General features: G+C 38.0%; 1 protein-coding gene across 12 annotated transcripts in view; it reads left to right on the forward strand.

The window, feature by feature from the left end:
* The first annotated feature begins 536 nt into the window (after positions 1-536).
* The window catches only part of LOC149222519 (serine/threonine protein phosphatase 2A 57 kDa regulatory subunit B' theta isoform-like), a 63604-nt gene continuing 46533 nt past the window's right edge, over positions 537-17607 (forward strand). Inside the window, exons 1-4 of one of the 12 annotated variants that reach the window (XM_089385483.1) lie at positions 537-1044; positions 1268-1334; positions 1564-1705; positions 1803-3121. In XM_089385483.1, the coding sequence (XP_089241609.1) occupies position 1705; positions 1803-3121 (1320 nt within the window). In that variant the 5' untranslated portion in view covers positions 537-1044; positions 1268-1334; positions 1564-1704. Of the gene's footprint in view, positions 1045-1267; positions 1335-1563; positions 3122-17607 lie in introns of all 12 variants that reach the window. The other 11 variants (XM_089385484.1, XM_089385487.1, XM_089385488.1 and 8 more) reach the window with 11 other exon arrangements.

The raw sequence follows: 17607 nt of genomic DNA on the forward strand, positions 1-17607 counted from the left end.
AAGAAAAACTTTACACCGAACTTCAACCACTAAATCTACTCTTATTTGACTTAAAACCTCAAACCTCTAAAATACTACTAATCCTAAAAATAACGCACTGAAAAACTTAACACCCTACCTCAACCACTAAATGTAGCGTTACCTGACTTAAAACTTCAAACCTGGAAAACCTCTAATCTCCTAAATATTTATTACCCATCCCTCTCTATATTTAACAAAACCATCATCAATAACAATACCATCATTTTATCCTGGCAGAAACTTAACACCCCACCTCAACCACTAAATGTAGCGTTACCTGATTTAAAACTTCAAACCTGGAAAACCTCTAAATCTCCTAAATATTTATTACCCATCCCTCTCTATATTTAACAAAACCATCATCAATAACAATACCATCATTTTATCCTGGCAGAAACTTAACACCCCACCTCAACCACTAAATGTAGCGTTACCTGACTTAAAACTTCAAACCTGAAAAACCTCTAATCTCCCAAATATTTATTACCCATCCCTCTCTATATTTAACAAAACCATCATCAATAACAATACCATCATTTTAACCTGGCAGAAAGAAAACAGAGATCTCTGTACAGTCAATCCAATCCAAATAGGATAAAATTGCGCTACATCCTTTTCACAGCACAAGGCATCTCTATTTTTCCTCTCTTTTTCGCTTGTGTTTGGACTTAATGTCTTTCATTTCTTCTTTACTTGTACAGAGGACGGAGGGTTTTAGCTATGGACATTTGCCCACCCGGGGTCCAGTCTTTTTGAGTTTTCTTCCAGGTCGATGAACCGACCCGACAATGGCGTCTGCTAAAGACTGAGACGGGTCGGTCGCGTGTTCGCATCCCATTCCTTGCATCAAAACTTCTCTGTAATTCGTATGAAACTCCATTGATTAACCTTCCTGGCCGTTAGGGTTACAGAGAGTTTAAACACGTCTTTATTTTTCGTGGTTTGGTTGTTGCTGCCCTGAGAAGAATGCAACTATCAGTTCGGCGACAGTCGGAATCCGGAGATCCTTCAAGATCCTCGAGGGTGAGTTCTATCATGATTTGCGGTTCTGATAGCATTGTACGTTATTTTGATTGTCAAGGGGGAAATCTAGTTCATCAAAGCGATTTTGATCGATTTCTATAAAATTGCCGGGTTTTGAGGAAATTTGAGCAGTACCCAGATGAACTGTTTGATCTTTTATTTCTGATTCTGCCATAGTTAAGTAAATCTACGTTAAGGGATTGATCGTCTGGCTGATCGTCAGGCTCTGTTTTGTCCAGATTTTCACAAAGACATTACTCCTGGATCGAGATTGGGTTTAACATAACCAGGTGTGTAAATCCACTCTTTGCATACACTGCAAACTTGAACTTTTCGTTCTGTCTATACCCCAATTTCAATTTATTTTTACAGAGGACAAATTTCTATTTCTTGTTTTGGGGATATATATTATAAGACGTGTTTTTGCAAAATGCCTATTAGCACCTTTGTAATTTTGGATGGAATACCAGTATAGGGCATACATTATCTATTTTTAATTCGAAGTTTTGTCATCTCAAGGACCAGTGACGGAAAGTTGGTTGTCATGGGAGTGCTGAAATCAAACTGACGAACTTTTGGTTGGCCGTTGCATAAACTATCGCAATCCAATCGTGTACTCGTTTCTCTCGTAGGATTATATATCACCGGAGATTGCGCATCAGTAGGTTGTTTCTTTAAACTCTGTTGAGTGGTATGCCCGCATTGTGCACATTTGGAGCTTTTTTGCTCTGGCTCTTACAGTTCGGGGTCTCTGACAGTGGCTCCCAATTCCCAGGAGGAAGTAAGTGGTCTAGGCAAGTTTCTAGGCATGATCAAACAGATATTGGGCAGGCTTCCTCGCAAGCCATCAAAATCTGCGGATAACAATGATGTAGGAGGTACTGCCCCAGGAGGAAATGGAGGTCTAGGTTCAACTGGAGGAAGTGGTCCTCATGGCAACGTTTTGAACAATGCAAGGGGAGGTGCAACGGCAACCCGAACTGGAAATGCCAACATCTCTGTTCAACGTAATAACAGTGCAGCAATAGGGGCAAACTCTTCAACGACATCTCGGTCCATTGCAGGGAAGAAATCACCTTCCATCGTTCCTCCTAGTGTTGGAAATCAGAATCCTCCTTCCTATGAACTATTGCCATCTTTCAGGGATGTACCAAGCTCGGAGAAACAGAACTTGTTTATCAGAAAATTGAATCTTTGCAGTGTGGTATTTGACTTCACTGACCCCACTAAAAATATTAAGGAGAAAGATATCAAGCGGCAGACACTGCTTGAACTTGTCGATTATATAACATCCAGCAATGGAAAATTTACTGAACCAGTTATGCAGGAAATCACAAAAATGGTTGCCGCAAATTTGTTCAGAACACTGCCCCCCTCATCTCGTGAAAACAGAGTACTGGAAAGTTATGATCCAGAAGAGGAAGAGTCAGCGATGGAACCTGCTTGGTCACACTTGCAAATAGTTTATGAATTCTTGCTGAGGTTTGTGGCATCATCTGAGACAGATGCAAAGGCAGCAAAGAGGTATATTGACCATTCTTTTGTCTTGAGGTTACTGGATCTTTTTGACTCTGAAGACCAAAGAGAGAGAGAATACTTGAAAACAATAATGCATCGCATATATGGAAAATTCATGGTGCACAGACCGTTCATTCGAAAAGCTATCAATAACATATTTTATCGATTTATATTTGAGACAGAAAGGCATAATGGGATAGCTGAGCTGCTGGAGATTCTAGGCAGCATTATTAATGGGTTTGCCTTGCCATTAAAGGAGGAACACAAACTTTCCCTTGTAAGAGCATTGATTCCTCTACACAAACCCAAATGTGTGTCGATGTATCATCAACAATTATCCTACTGCATCACGCAGTTTGTGGAGAAAGATTTCAAGCTAGCGGATACGGTAATCAGGGGTTTGTTGAAGTATTGGCCAATTACAAATAGTCAAAAGGAGGTTATGTTTCTAGGAGAACTGGAGGAAATTTTGGAGGCTACTCAGGCAGCTGAATTCCAGCGCTGTATGGTACCCTTGTTTCGACAAATTGGCCGTTGCCTGAACAGTTCACATTTCCAGGTATGAATACTTTAACATTTTGATCGAAAGATATTGCAAGTTGTTGACTGCCTGAAGCTTGTCAGAGTCGACAATAGCTTCTTACATTTTATGTTTCTGTTTTCACATTTTTGAAATAACGTTATTGCATGCTGTTCACTGTCTGAAGCTTGAAATAGTCAACAATTCCTTCTTATGTCAAAATTTAATGCTTTTGCGTACCTTTTTCTTTTGCAATTTTATGAAGTCTCCTTTTCTAAGCATATAGCACGATGTTATATTTGACATAATTGCTTATCATTAGTTGAAAGAAGACTTGAGAGGTTTACAAAATGCTGTTGAGAACTTGAGCTTGTATACAGGAGTCCAGAGAAAGTGTTTCCTTTGAAACATCTTTGCTCAAGCATCAAGTGCTGGACCTTCACTCTAGGTGATCATATACGGAAATAACTTATTTAAGATGCACACAAATGATATCTTAGCGAAAGATTCTAAGATAGAGTTGCAATATAACATATCATTGTGGAGAAGCACATGTAGATCTTTCAAAAGGTTGGCTAATAAAATTTAACAAACCAGTCAATAGAAATCATTCCGGCTTCATTGTTAATTGTTCTGTTCCAATGGGGGAATGATTGAGCTATTGAGGCAAAGACTGCCATCTAAATTTGTATCCTATTTGGTAGACAGTGTAATATCCCTAGAAGTGTATAAAACAAAGTTTGCACACTATAATATCCTTAGAAGTGTATAAAATGAAGTTTTCACCCTATTTAGAGTGATATAGACTTTTCATTGCACCCTTAAATGTCTATGTAGTTAAATTTGTGGGACGAGAAGCATATGTTTATTATACAAGAGGCAAAAATGCAACTGATATCTTGATTGGTTTCAAAAACGACCTTCAATAAAAAATCTCTTGCCATGTGTGGGGTCTAGGATATTAGGCAATTCAATCATTTTGACAGTATGATTTTTAAAGTTGAAAATAGTGTTTTCATTTTTTCCAAGGAAAAAGTCGTAGTTTTATTAGTGAAAAAATAGTGTTTTCATTATCTATAATATGGCAACAATTATTAAACTATTTAGAACAAAAAATGGCCCAAAAATAGAGGATACAAGATATCATACTCCCCAATAATGAAATTGTGCCAACAAAGTATATGAACATTGGAATTGCACTTTATATAAATGTGGAAACTTGCATATCTATTATGGCAACATTGAATACAAAAATAGGGCATTTGGCTTTATGCATGGAGGAATTCTAACAAACAAGAAGAATAAATAGAAACATATCGATAAGGGTTTTAGCCCTTCATTTTGACTCATCAACTAGTAGGTGGATCTTGGTTGCAATCATAACCATCTTTACTAGTCACCTCTAAGAGTGTTGGGGCCTAATTGTTAATATACTGTTCTTAAATAGCAATTGCATAGAATTTTAGAGCTACATGAAGAAATGTGAACAAAATGAAATAAAAAAGAGATAAACCAAAGCATGGCACCTACAAAAATAGAATTCTTTACTTGATCTAGATTAGATCATTAAATTATTTGTCATCCATCTTGATGTTTTTAAAGTGAAAAATTTGGAGGAATCAACTCACATGACCATTTTTACATGTGGGTCCTGGTTTGGCGAATTCGGGTTTGAAACCTTTTGGAAGCAATTTGAGCCATTAAATGACGTTTTTTGGAGGTTAAACTTTGCTGCTTAAGCAACACCCCCTATTGCTATTCTACACTTAGATAACTTTTCAACAACGCAAGAAATACCTCAATGGAGTTCGTACGCAAAAGTTACGCCGCTTGGAAGTTGACCCTACTGTTTTTGACCACCATGATTCAAGAGGATGCCACATCAGCCCCCATGCTTCATGGAAAAGGGGCTAACCACGTGATCATGATAAAGAAGACTCTATAAAAGCCAGTGTTGTAAATCTAGTTAAGACTTAAGAGTTGAAGGAGTCAAACTTAAACACTAGTAGGTTATTGGGCCATGTTACAACTGGGCCACTAAGAGGGAAAAGTTTCCATTTTATTGGAGTGCATTTTGTTTCATAGATGAACAAAGTAGTTGAAAGGGGCTAATGAGAGAGCAAACAAAGAGGATTTGTGTATTGTAGCAGCCCATGAGCCATAAGTCTCACTCCTTTGTACTTGCATCTATTTCCATCCAAAGAAAGAGAGTGCAGAGTAGCCTCACCTTTCAACTGGGTTTTCTCCCGTAAGGGTTTCCTAGATCATATCTTGTGCTCATTGTGGTTTGTGAGTTTTATTTTGCTGTTCTTTATTTTCCATATTTTATCTATTGCATGCATAAACATAACACAATAATTAACGAATTTATAAATCTATGGAAAAATTAACTTTGATAGTGGATATTTTGGATTATCAAATATATTTTAATAGATATGTTGTGACACACTGTCCAGTTGAATATCCACGACAGTTTACGGATCATATTGGTATCAAAGTAGGTGTCTTTGGGTATTTTGTGGGAGGTTGCAGGGGATCTAGATTGGTTTAAGGAGAAAATCATAAAATCCCATCCATGGCCAACGAATCCATTAATAACCCTCAAGATTATGTAGAGGAGAGGTTCTTGAGGCTAGAAGAGCAGGTCACAAATATCAACTATTATATGAGTCTCCTTATGGTGACTTTGACGAATAAGTTAGGAATCAAAGAAGATGAAGATTTCAACTTAAGGGGTCAAACTAGAGGGGAAACAGGGGGATTAATAAGAACCAGAGAGGGATTCTAAGAAAACTCGAAAAGGAACAATATAGTTCCACTGCTGTGAAATATTCACAATTCTTATTCAAGATGGAAAAGGAGGTTGACATCAAACCATATCAAGGTGGGATTGATGCTTTGAAGTTAAATCATTGGTTGTAGCAATTAGAGATTTATTCTAGTATTCACCACATAGAGGAAGAGAAAAAACTTTCTAGTATTCACCACATAGCATTCTTATGCAGATCAGGTTGTATGAAAACAAGAATTTGAAAGTCATAGACACGGAAGGCAAGGCAATAGAGGAATTCACATTCGGTCGTTTTGACTTGAATCTGTACGGCCCAAGGAATGTTTGCAAAGACCACTGTGCAAGGATTCATTATCAGTGGCCAAGTCGGACCTTTCGCAGACCTGAGGAGGAAGCATGGAAGAATTGTTATAATGCCTCCAAGTCCCCTGAACCAGTCAACTTCACTAGAACATTACAGGTTAGTCTGAAGAAAGAAGTCATTCCAGAGGCAGTACTAGTGGAAGGGTGCAACCCAGCACACGAAAAGGGTAAGAGGAAAGCTGCACACAGTCTAGGGGAGGGCGAAGCCGCAAGATGAAAGCAAATCTAGTCATACTTAAAGCGGGCATAATAACAGAGAAGAAAAGGAAACAAAGGATGTAAGAAGCAGGACAAAAGCAGAGGGAAGAACAAGAGCATAGGAGATTGGAGGAAGAAAGGCAAAAGCAGGAAGAAGAAGAAAGGCGAAGAGTAGAAGACGTCGCACGAAGACAAGCTGAAAAACAAGAGCAAAACCGACAGCTAGAAGAGGAGAGAAAATAGATGCAGGACAAGGAGTTGATCGAGATCCAAGACAAGGAGGTGGAACCGGAGCCGCAAAACCAAGATGTTGATCTGATGCCAAGTACACAACAAGTCACCGTTCAACCTACCCATCCTCCAGCAGTAGAGCAAGCTCCAAGCGAGGAAGAGGAAATTGTTACTCTTGATGATGGTTTGGTCATGGACATGTACAATCTGACTTATGACGAGCTTCAGAAAAAGATTGTACAAGCAAGGATGAAACATTTTATAAACGACCTTGCATCTCTTGCATTCATCAGAGCAAGGGTGATTGCGACAGACGCCAGAAGAAATCTGAATGCCATTGCTGCAACCAACTTGGCCTTTGTAGGTGCCACAAAGTCAAACACGAAGTATTTGATGGTAGAGAACAAACAATTGCAAAGAACTTGCAGTCTGCAAGGCAAGAAGTTGAACAACTTCGAGCAGTGGTTCAGAATGTAGCTCCCGTGCAAGTATATCTGGAAGAACTTAAGGCAACTATACTTGGTGAAGCATCAACATTGGAAGAAACTATGCAGAGCTTGTATGAAGAACTTGTCACTGTGCATAAGGCAGTTGTCCACTTGCACGACATGCAACAAAAGTGTAAGGATAATGGCAAAAGTCTTAAGGCTGTCCATACAATCATTACTGTCGTGCATGAACGGTCATGTAATACAAAGGGGCACCGCCTGAATTGGCGAAGAAAACAAAGCAGTAGGCAGAGTTGGAGAAAGCACAAGTGCAGATGATCATTCAAAGGAACAAACAACTAGCCTCATTCATTGCCAATATTCATGCCTCATATGCACGATTGTACAACAACGTGGATTTCATGGTGAAATCGCACAAGATCCCATCAATTGGCTCACTCACAAAAGCCAAACATAGGAATTAGGTCAGGTAAGAGGTTGAAGAATACTTGGAACGGTTCAGACAGGTTGCTACCAAGGAAGATCTTGAAGTGAACAGGTAGAATATGCAGAAGTACATTGGTGGCCCTGTCTAAATCAATACTATGATGCTCCTGCTAAAGAAGGAAATCCATACTGGTTCCAAATCAGTGTACCCAGATGCCATGGAGGCTAGAGTTTGCTTTTAGCCTGATCCCATCGCACAGTTTGGGGAAGTCATCACACAATACAAAGCTTGGCACCATCATGTGATCGATAACCTACAAGCCGAAGTTGCTAAGTTGGAGTTTCCCTAAACTCAAGCTTGACTTTTGTCTTTTAGGCTGTCTAGTTGGCTCTACCCAATTTTGTCTTATATGGGTACAAGTATATTGTAGTATTCTTTTGTAATTAATTTGTAAGTGAAATTCCAAGTGTTAATTGTGGGATGTGAAGGATCATGATGTAATGAAATTGAAGTGTCATTTTGTAAAGAAGTTGAAGAGTCACGAGGGAAGTCCAAGGGTCACAAAGGGGAAGTGAATAGTCACCCCTTTTGTTATAAATATATCCTCATAACTCATGTAAAGGGCTTTTGGCTAGGATTTTAGCTTAGGATCAAGAGCTTGGGAGATTGTTGAGAGCCTTGGCTTCTTTGTAGCATAGAGGGAGTATCTTTCTTTAGAGGCGCAGGTGTAGACTTCGTGTTCCACTATTAGAGCTAGTGGTTCGTCAATGGTATATGTATGCTTGGTATTTTCACTTTAATAAAATCTCAGTGCCGATGTATTTTCATGCATATGTTGTGAATATAGTAGGACTATTCTTGTCATGTTTGCAATATATGTTATTTCACTTACGCTAACGCTTATGAACTATATTTCTCCTGCATTGGTATGAATCTTGTTGAATGCGTGTTGCCATTTATTTCCGTCATGGTTAACGTGTGAACTATTTCGCAGGCTAACTCGTGATGTCTTTTATGCTCGTGTTCCTTTCACGTTGCGTACTATTATAGGCTTCTAAGGGGCTCACTCATTTTCCTCTCGTGTGTTAGAACCTTTCATACATTGCACTTGTCCTTCGCAGAGTCACACACTTGTTTCCCCAAAGTCACCAATACACCACTCTAGGCATTATTGTAGCCCAAGGCACATCATTAAAACCCATTGCTTCGATAACCGGGCCGTATTCCAGATGGGGCTCCTACACCAAACAGTGTGAGGTCTAATTGGGACTTCATATCGGGGAGACCCCTTGAATGTTGGTGGGTCCAACACTGTCAATAGGTTAGTGATTTGGCTTAAAGAAATTATAAAATAAGCCTAATAGAGAGGTGAAAGACACATTATGATTGAGAGGGCGATTTTCTCAAGAGAGTGAGAGACTCACAATTGTAGAGAAGAGAAAGGTGTACAACTAGATGTTCGATTGGCAAGAGTTTTGCAGGTTGACAAGGTCGAGGGTTTGTTGCACATAGGAGGAGCCTGAGAGTGTTGAAGCCATTAGCAAGCAGACAATGAACGTGGGAAGGTTGAGAAGGTTGAGGCCGCAATTGTGGAGGGGGTGAACAACTCTTAGTGTGCCAAACTTGTGGAGACAACCAACATAATTGCAAATCAAATTTTTTGGGGCCGAGTTGCCAAGTTCATTTGCTATAATTTTGTGTATTCCTTGTGGGTCAAATTCATTGTTAAAGGAGGCCATAATTTTCGAAGGTAATAGAATGTGAAGGAAAATTTGTTGGGAATATTTTTTTTGTTGTGTTACGTGATTGGTTTTCCATTTATTTTCTGCTACAAGTTTATTTAGAAGTTAAAATACTAAATGTATTTATTTTCAATAGTTTTCAGGAAAATATTTTACCGTGTGAAATATTTTCTAGGAATAAAATAAATAGCTAGGAAATCAAATCATATTTAGTATTAAAAGTTAACCCAATCCTATCCGCCTAGGAAACAATGGTCTCTATTGTGTCAAGTTCCCTCATAAGATGGGAAATTTTTGCTGAATTTAGCTATTAGTGAGCCACTTGCCTTGGGGAAGCTACTTCTTTGCTTTGATAACCTGATAGAGTTGTATGTTTTGTTGGTGGGTATTCCTTGTCTTACTGTCCACGAGCTGATCCACAAAGCCTTGTTCAATGCAGTCGAGATTGAGTTCTATGGGGGTCAATTGTTTGGTCACCCGAGAGGTATCCAACACAGGTGGAGAATATAGTTGAAGCCGCTCCACATTAAATATTGGGTGCAAACCAAGGAAAGGGTGAATACTTGATTCAAAAGCATTTTCGCCCACAACCTTTGTGAATGTGTAAGGTCCATATTAGAGTCGTCTGAGCTTCCTTTGTGGGCTTGTGAGGCACTCTTTTTGCAAATACAATCACACCTTATCGCTGACCTGAAACTTTTGTGGAACTTGATGTTGGTCATGTCACTACTTGTACTTGGCTATGTTTTCGGATTCGTTAGGTCTGGGGTTTGGATCTGTGAATCTGTAATCGGATATGGATTGGGATTCAGATTTGAGGATTCATGTAAGATTCATATGGATGATAATGCCAAATAGCAATCTTAGCATTGCAATAATAAATGATTATAAAATTGCATCAACTTGTATTTTCTCTGGTTACGATTGTTGGTACCTTGTTTGACTTTTGAGTTTGATTCCATTTTATTGAGCGCACCTAAGGTGGGAAAGAATAATACACCTTGGTTGACGACGCAGTCTTAAATCCATGGTAATCCTTACTCCATTTAAAACTTGTGCCAGTCAATGCTTGCCTACATTTTCATTCTGAATTGATACTCATTGCAAGCGATGAATTAGTGAGATTTGTAATGAGAGAACTATGATGTTCTGAATGCTCATGGACATTAATTTAGGGACTTAGTCAGAATTGAGTTTTTGTCCATTAGGGAAAAGGTGGGTCTCCTAAGAGGGGAGTGTGATATATTTGTCAAGGATATTTATAATGCCCTGCACCTCCCATTGCTTCACTCAGCTGGGTCGCTTTGTTCCCCATCCTTTGCTTTGCTAAGTGGATCCAAAAATTACCCCTCTTGGCTTGGCTTGTGTGTTCGTGGTTTGTGAAGAAATGAATTCCTCGACCAATAGCGGTCGTGGTTTGAGTTTGGTCTCAAGCTAGTTTCACTTGGAAATGATCACTCTTACCAACCCAAGTTGCTTCCCATGGCAGAAGAAAAGAAAGATGATAGTGCAAAAGGTCCTACCAAGTTGTTAGACAGAGTGAGATGTGGACAATTTCGCCCAAATTCTTTGACGATTGCCAATAGCGGTCCAAGCACCTTTAGCAAGCGACAATTTCAGAGGTGCGAAACCCTTCAAGGTACAAGCTAATTTTGATATCCCTTTATTTGAAGGCCAAATAGATGCAGATGTTGATTTTTTGTAGCTTGGGAGGTCTTCTTCATGTGATGATGCCTAACATGAAGGGATATTAAAAAGATACAAAAACACTTTTTGTATCTTATTTAAGTCATAAGATACAAAAACATAAAGTCACTTGTACTTTTATATTATAAAGTACAAGTGACTTTATGTTTTTGTATCTTATGACTTAAAGTGAAAATAATAACTTAAAGTGTATTTGATGAGAGATTAAATCATGACCTTTGATCTTGAGAGTGAATCTCAGCCATAAGATTAAAATAAGTTAAGTTAGTTAGGTCAAGTCATTAATGAGAAAAGGTACATAAAGATAACGAGAGAAAAGGCATTAATGAGTGTAAGAGATTCACATGTGAGAAAGATGGGGCATTAGTGAGCATTGGATGTGAGAGAACAGAGCTGAGAGGAAGGGTTTATTGAAGCAAAATTGAGTGCAAACCAAAGGAGAGAGAAGGGCATGAAAAACCGAGCAAAAGACTCAGCATTAATTGCTAGTACAGTGACCATACAGCAGCAAGAAGGGAAGTTTGAGGCACAATTTACAAGGCAAAGAGCAGGTTGAAAATTGTTGACTTCTTGGACAGCAACACGAATAAATTTTGCACAGAAATCATGGAATAGACATGCTATAATCTTGGCTATACAGTATCGTACAACAGTATGGATTTCAGAGCAAGTCGGGCACAGAAATTGAGGGGCAGATTTGGCACGTTTCTCCAGGAAAAGATAGCAAAAATTAATGAGATAAGCTTTTGTATTTATAGTTGAGTTGTATCACTACAATTTATTCCTATTTGCTCAAGGAATAAAAGAAATCTCTTTCTTTGGATTTTCCCTAGGCTTTGCTCCAACATCACTATGTTCATGAATGTTTGTCTATTGTTGTTATTTTTTGCTATAAATTACGTAGGATGGTATTTTTGCTTATAAAACCTAAGTTGTAAATGTACAGTTGCCTGCATTTACTTTGAAGTTTTACTGGAGTTATAAATCAGTGTATGTTAAGTGTTTGAAAAAATCTCTAAGTGAACTATTAGTGATTTTGACTGATTTTTTTACAAGGCATCAGATTTGGGACTCTCAGTGCAGTGGACACATCGATTTTGTTGAGATATCAAGGTATTTGACACAGTGATATTGCAGGGATTGCAAAGGGGGGTGTGTTGGAAAAGGGAAAAGTTATTGTTGGTTAGTTGGGAAAGATGACTTCTAGTATCAGGTATGAAGACAGGTTAGAAGAGATTGAGAACTTTAGTGCCTGGAGGGAGAGAATAGTCTCTATGTTTGATGAGAATGAGGTGCGGGAAATAGTCGAGAAGGCAGTGATCATACCTACAAATGCTACACTGCTGGCAGACTTCAAGAAGAAGAATGCCAAGGCAAAAAGACTGATTCTTGATGGCATTAAGGATCATGTCATTCTTCATGTGAGAGGAAAGAATTATGCTTTCGACATGTGGGAAGCATTAACTAACATGTACCAAAGCTCAGATAAAAACAAGAAAATGGTTTTAAGAGGTAAGCTGGAAGCAATAAAAATGAACAAGATTGACAATGTTACTTCATACCTTATGACAATCACTCAGGTGAGGGATGAGTTAGTTGTCATAGGTGAGACTATACCACCTACAGAGTTGGCAAGGACTGCCTTAAGTGGTCTTCCTAAGAGTTGGGGAGTTTTTGTTTAAGGGAATCTTTGCATGGAAGAATCTTCCCTCATGGAAAGATTGTGCGATGATTGTATGCAAAATGAAATGAGGAACAACAATGAGGCAGTTCCACAGGATAAGAGTGAAGAAGAGAATGTGGCCCTTGTAACAAAGGGCAAAGGCTAAGGAAAGGTAAAGGGAAGTGGGGATCTACTTCCGAGAAGGACATGAGCAAAGTCAAATGTTTTGCATGTCACAAGTTTGGCCACTATGCAGGCCAATGTCCAAATAAGAGGAACAACAAGGAATACGAGAAACAGGTCGTTGTATCAGCTGGAGTTGTTGAGTCTACGAAAAAGTATGAAATGGAGTTTTCCTTTGCATCTTATCGTTCGAGGAGCAGTGTTGTTGAGTGCGAGAAAACTGGTGTATGGTTTGTGGATAGCAGGGCATCGTACCACATGATAGGGACTATAGAGCTATGTTCCTAAGTATGACAGGACTCGACTCACTCATGCATGTGCCTTTCTCTATTGACTCGGACTTGCTATTTGTTGTCAATTTCTATTTAAGATGGATCTAGGTTGATGATTAAGGCGGATCTAGGCTCTTTGTTCAATTCTATTTAATATGGATCTAGGTTGATGATTACTGTAACACAGAAATCAATGCATATTATCATTAATTACTTTGTGCATGCACTGAAATCAATACACATTGTTAATCTAATTACTTTGAAAGCAATGCACATCATTCATCTGGTTACATAAAATCAGAAATTAGCATACACATTGAAATCAATGCATCTTGTGCAAACAATCAAATTAGATTATAAATCAACATCTATATTGAAATCAATGCATCTAGTGCAAACCATCAAATTGGATTATAAATCAACATCTATATTGAAATCAATGCATCCTTGGTTGTCATTTCTTGTGACTTTCTCTATCGACTCACTTTTTGTTCATTTCTATTTAAGATGGATATAGGTCGATGGTTATTGTGGCACAAAAATCAATTCATGTTGTCAATAATTGCTTTGTACATACATTGAAATCAATTCACACTATTAATACAATTCACGTTATCAATAACTGCTTTGTACATACATTGAAATCAATTCACACTAGTAATACAATTCACATTGTCAATAACTGCTTTGTACATTCATTGAAATCAATTCACACTATTAATATAATTAATTTGAAAGCAATGCACATCATCCATCTAGTTACATCAAATAAAAAATTAGCATGTACATTGAAATCAATGCATCTAGTGCAAACAATCAGATAGAATTAAAAATCAACATCTACACTGAAATCAATTCATCAGGTGCAGTCAATCAAATAGGATTAGAAATTAACATCTACACTAAAATCAATGCATCTATTTCAGTAAAAAAGCTAAATATTAATGTCAAAGTAATCTAAACTTGAATTAAGACACTACATATGCTTTTACCCCTTTAATTTAGTGAAATTTCAATCATTTTTGGTATCTCGTTTTTTATCTGATTTTGAGACTTTGATGGCATTCTAAATCCAACTTATTTTACCATCTGTAAAAGCTTTATTTGCTCTTCCTCTATGGTTAATAATATTCACTATTATATAATACTATATTCAATGCAGCTTGAGTGGGCCTAATGGTTAATAACATGTGTTTCCTCCTAAGAGGTCATAGGTTCAAAACCAGAGGTGGGTAGAATATGTATGCCTTCGTAGACTTAGCAGTCAAATCACTGCGCGAAGGTGGGTCCCTTGTCCCACAAACAAGGGGGTCTCATACACCAATTTGGTGTCTTGCTTGGTCGTGACCTTAAAATTGGATAATAATAATAATACTATTAAACATAATATTAAATTAAATATAACATAATATTTTATTTTAAACATTATAATAATATATTTAATATTATAGTATTATAATACTATCTTTAATAAGCCCCAAGAGTTAGCTCAATCGGTCAAATCAAGTGCCTCGCCAATGGGAGGTCACAGGGTCGAATCCCGAAAGCTCTTGGGGTTAGGTCAGTGAATAGGCCGAGGGGTGTTGATGCCTTCGGGTGCGTCCACTCAGTGTTGAACAACCCTGGATGTAGCGGCTACCCATTGACCCGGGTATCCGTGAACCAGAAGTGAAGAAAAAGAAAAAAAATACTATCTTTAATATAATGTAATATTATATTATGTAAATATTTCTTTATGGTTGCACAAATGCATCTCTGAGACATGAAAGACCCTTTTGACATGGACATTTACCCTATGGCTCGGGGTTTTTTCGCTCTGCTTTTTGATAATATAGAGGACAAGAAGGCCATCTGTGAAGTTAGGTCGTGGTTTTGGGGTAGTGTCAATCTCTTCATGCAGCCCTGGACTTCCTCTTTTTATCATGTAATGGCATCAATCTCCACAACCCTTGTTTAGGTAAGGCTTTCGAACCTTCCCTTGCATTTTTGTAATCTTACATCGCTTTCCTCCATAGAGAATGCGCTAGGTAAGTTTTATCATCGTTGTCCTGAAACAGAAAAATTTTACAACACTACTTATGCCCGCATTTGTGTGGAGATGGACTTTAACATGGGTTTTCCCATGGAAATTAATTTGATAGCTTTGAACAATGTTTCGGTCCAAAAGCTTGACTACGAGTATTTCATTTCGGTGTATAGCATGCTATGAGATGGGGAGTGTAATTAAAAACAGCCCCAAACATTCTCGGAATAGCAAAGACCGAAAAAAAATACCGAATGCCCAAATGGTGGGAAGAAGTGCAAGGTGATCATTATACGGTATTCAAAGAGGAAGAGCTTCCGGACAAGAAAGAGCAAGCAGGTAAGAAGCAAGCATATACAATCAAAGAAAACGCATCCACGACATCAAAATCTCAGCAGGAAAAATCGCATGCCAATGTGAATTCTCTGGTCGCCAGTAAGGATTCCCTGGATGCAACGTTAGTGGAAGAGCAACAATCCTTCTTGGAAAACAGATCCCCTCTGGAAGCCACAAGGAATGATGTTGAAAAGGCAACTTCTTGGGCAGATCAAACGGATGAGGAAGATTTCAAGATATTGTCGTGCCCTTGTTGAAGAATGATCCGCCGGAATTTGCAGAAAATGAGGGTAGCTTCTGGACAAGAAAGGGCCAGCAGATAAGAAGGAAGCACATACAGTCAAAGAAAACACATCCACGATGTCAAAATCTCAGAAGGAAAAATCGCATGCCAATGTGAATTCTCCAGTCGCCAGTAAGGATTCCTCGGATGCCACATTAGTGGAAAAGCAACAATCCCTCTTGGAAAAGAGATCCCCTCATCCCCTCTGGCAGCCACAAGGAATAATGTTGAAAAGGAAACTAGATAAAAATAAAATTAGTGAAAAATGGAATGTAAGCGTGTCTAGATATTGGGGGTTTTTTGGAAAAAATTTACTTGAAAAGGGACTGAAACTTTTGTGTCATAGGAAACTTTCTTGAGGGTTTGGATTGAGCCTCTGTGCTCAATCTCATATTTGCAAGCCTGGGATATTTCTGAAACATGTAAATGGCTCTGGCCATGTAACCAAATATTTTAATATAAATGCTATATTGTTTAAAATATCTATATATATATGTATAGTTAATTAATATTTAACATGATAATATATTATAATAAACCTAATATTATATTAAAATTCTCCAGCTTAATGCATTAACATATATTATAATATATTAAACCTAATACTACATTAAATTTAAGCAGAGAGAGGTTTGAGGCACGGTTGTCCTGTAGTAATACAGCTCAACTATAAATACAACAGCTTATCTCATTAATTTTTGCTATCTTTTCCTTGAGAAATGTGCCAAATCTGCCTCTCAATTTCTGTGCCCGACTTGCTCTGAAATCCATACTGCTGTACGATACTGTACAGCCAAGATTATAGCATGTCTATTCCTTGATTTCTGTGCAAAATTTATTCGTGTTGCTGTCCAAGAAGTCAACAATTTTCAACCTGCTTTGCCTTGTAAATTGTGCCTCAAACTTCCCTTCTTGCTGCTATATGGTCACTGTACTAGCAATTAATGCTGAGTCTTTTGCTCGGTTTTTCATGCCCTTCTCTCTCCTTTGGTTTGCACTCAATTTTGCTGCAATAAACCCTTCATCTCAGCTCTGTTCTCTCACATCCAATGCTTATGAATGCCCCCTTTCTCACATATGAATCTCGTACACTCTTTAATGCCTTTTCTCTCGTTATCTTTATGTGCTTTTTCTCATTAATGACTTGACCTAACTAACTTAACTTCTTTTAATCTTATGGCTGAGATTCACTTTCAAGATCGAAGGTCATGATTTAATCTCTCATCAAATACACTTTAAGTTATTATTTTCACTTTAAGTCATAAGATACAAAAACATAAAGTCACTTGTACTTTATAATATAAAATACATTCTTTCCTAGAGAGACTTTTTGATATCCCTTCATGTTAGGCATCATCATATGAAGAAGACCTCCCAAGCTACAAAAAATCAACATCTGCATCTATTTGGCCTTCAAATAAAGGGATATCAAAATTAGCTTGTACCTTGAAGGGTTTCACACCTCTGAAATTGTCGCTTGCTAAAGGTGCTTGGACCGCTATTGGCAATTGTCAAAGAATTTGGGCGAAATTGTCCACATCTCACTCTGTCTGACAACTTGATAGGACCTTTTGCACTATCATCTTTGTTTTCTTCTGCCATGGGAAGCAACTTGGGTTGGTAAGAGTGATCATTTCCAAGTGAAACTAGCTTGAGACCCAACTCTCTGTACCTTGACCTCGTTGGGGATACGTACTGAGAAACAATAAAGAGCAGATTGCTTTGATACCATTGATCCAAGCTATATAAGGAATGAAATGGAAGGCAAGGAAGGAAATGAATTACAAAGAAATATAATATAGAGCATAATGATACAAAGAAAACCCAACTTCTATCAATAAATAAAATAGTAGAATG

The sequence above is a fragment of the Pinus tabuliformis genome, chromosome Q, assembly GCF_031772625.1.
Source record: "Pinus tabuliformis cultivar Carrire ecotype Pingquan chromosome Q, CPIR1, whole genome shotgun sequence".
NCBI classification, from domain to species: domain Eukaryota; kingdom Viridiplantae; phylum Streptophyta; class Pinopsida; order Pinales; family Pinaceae; genus Pinus; species Pinus tabuliformis.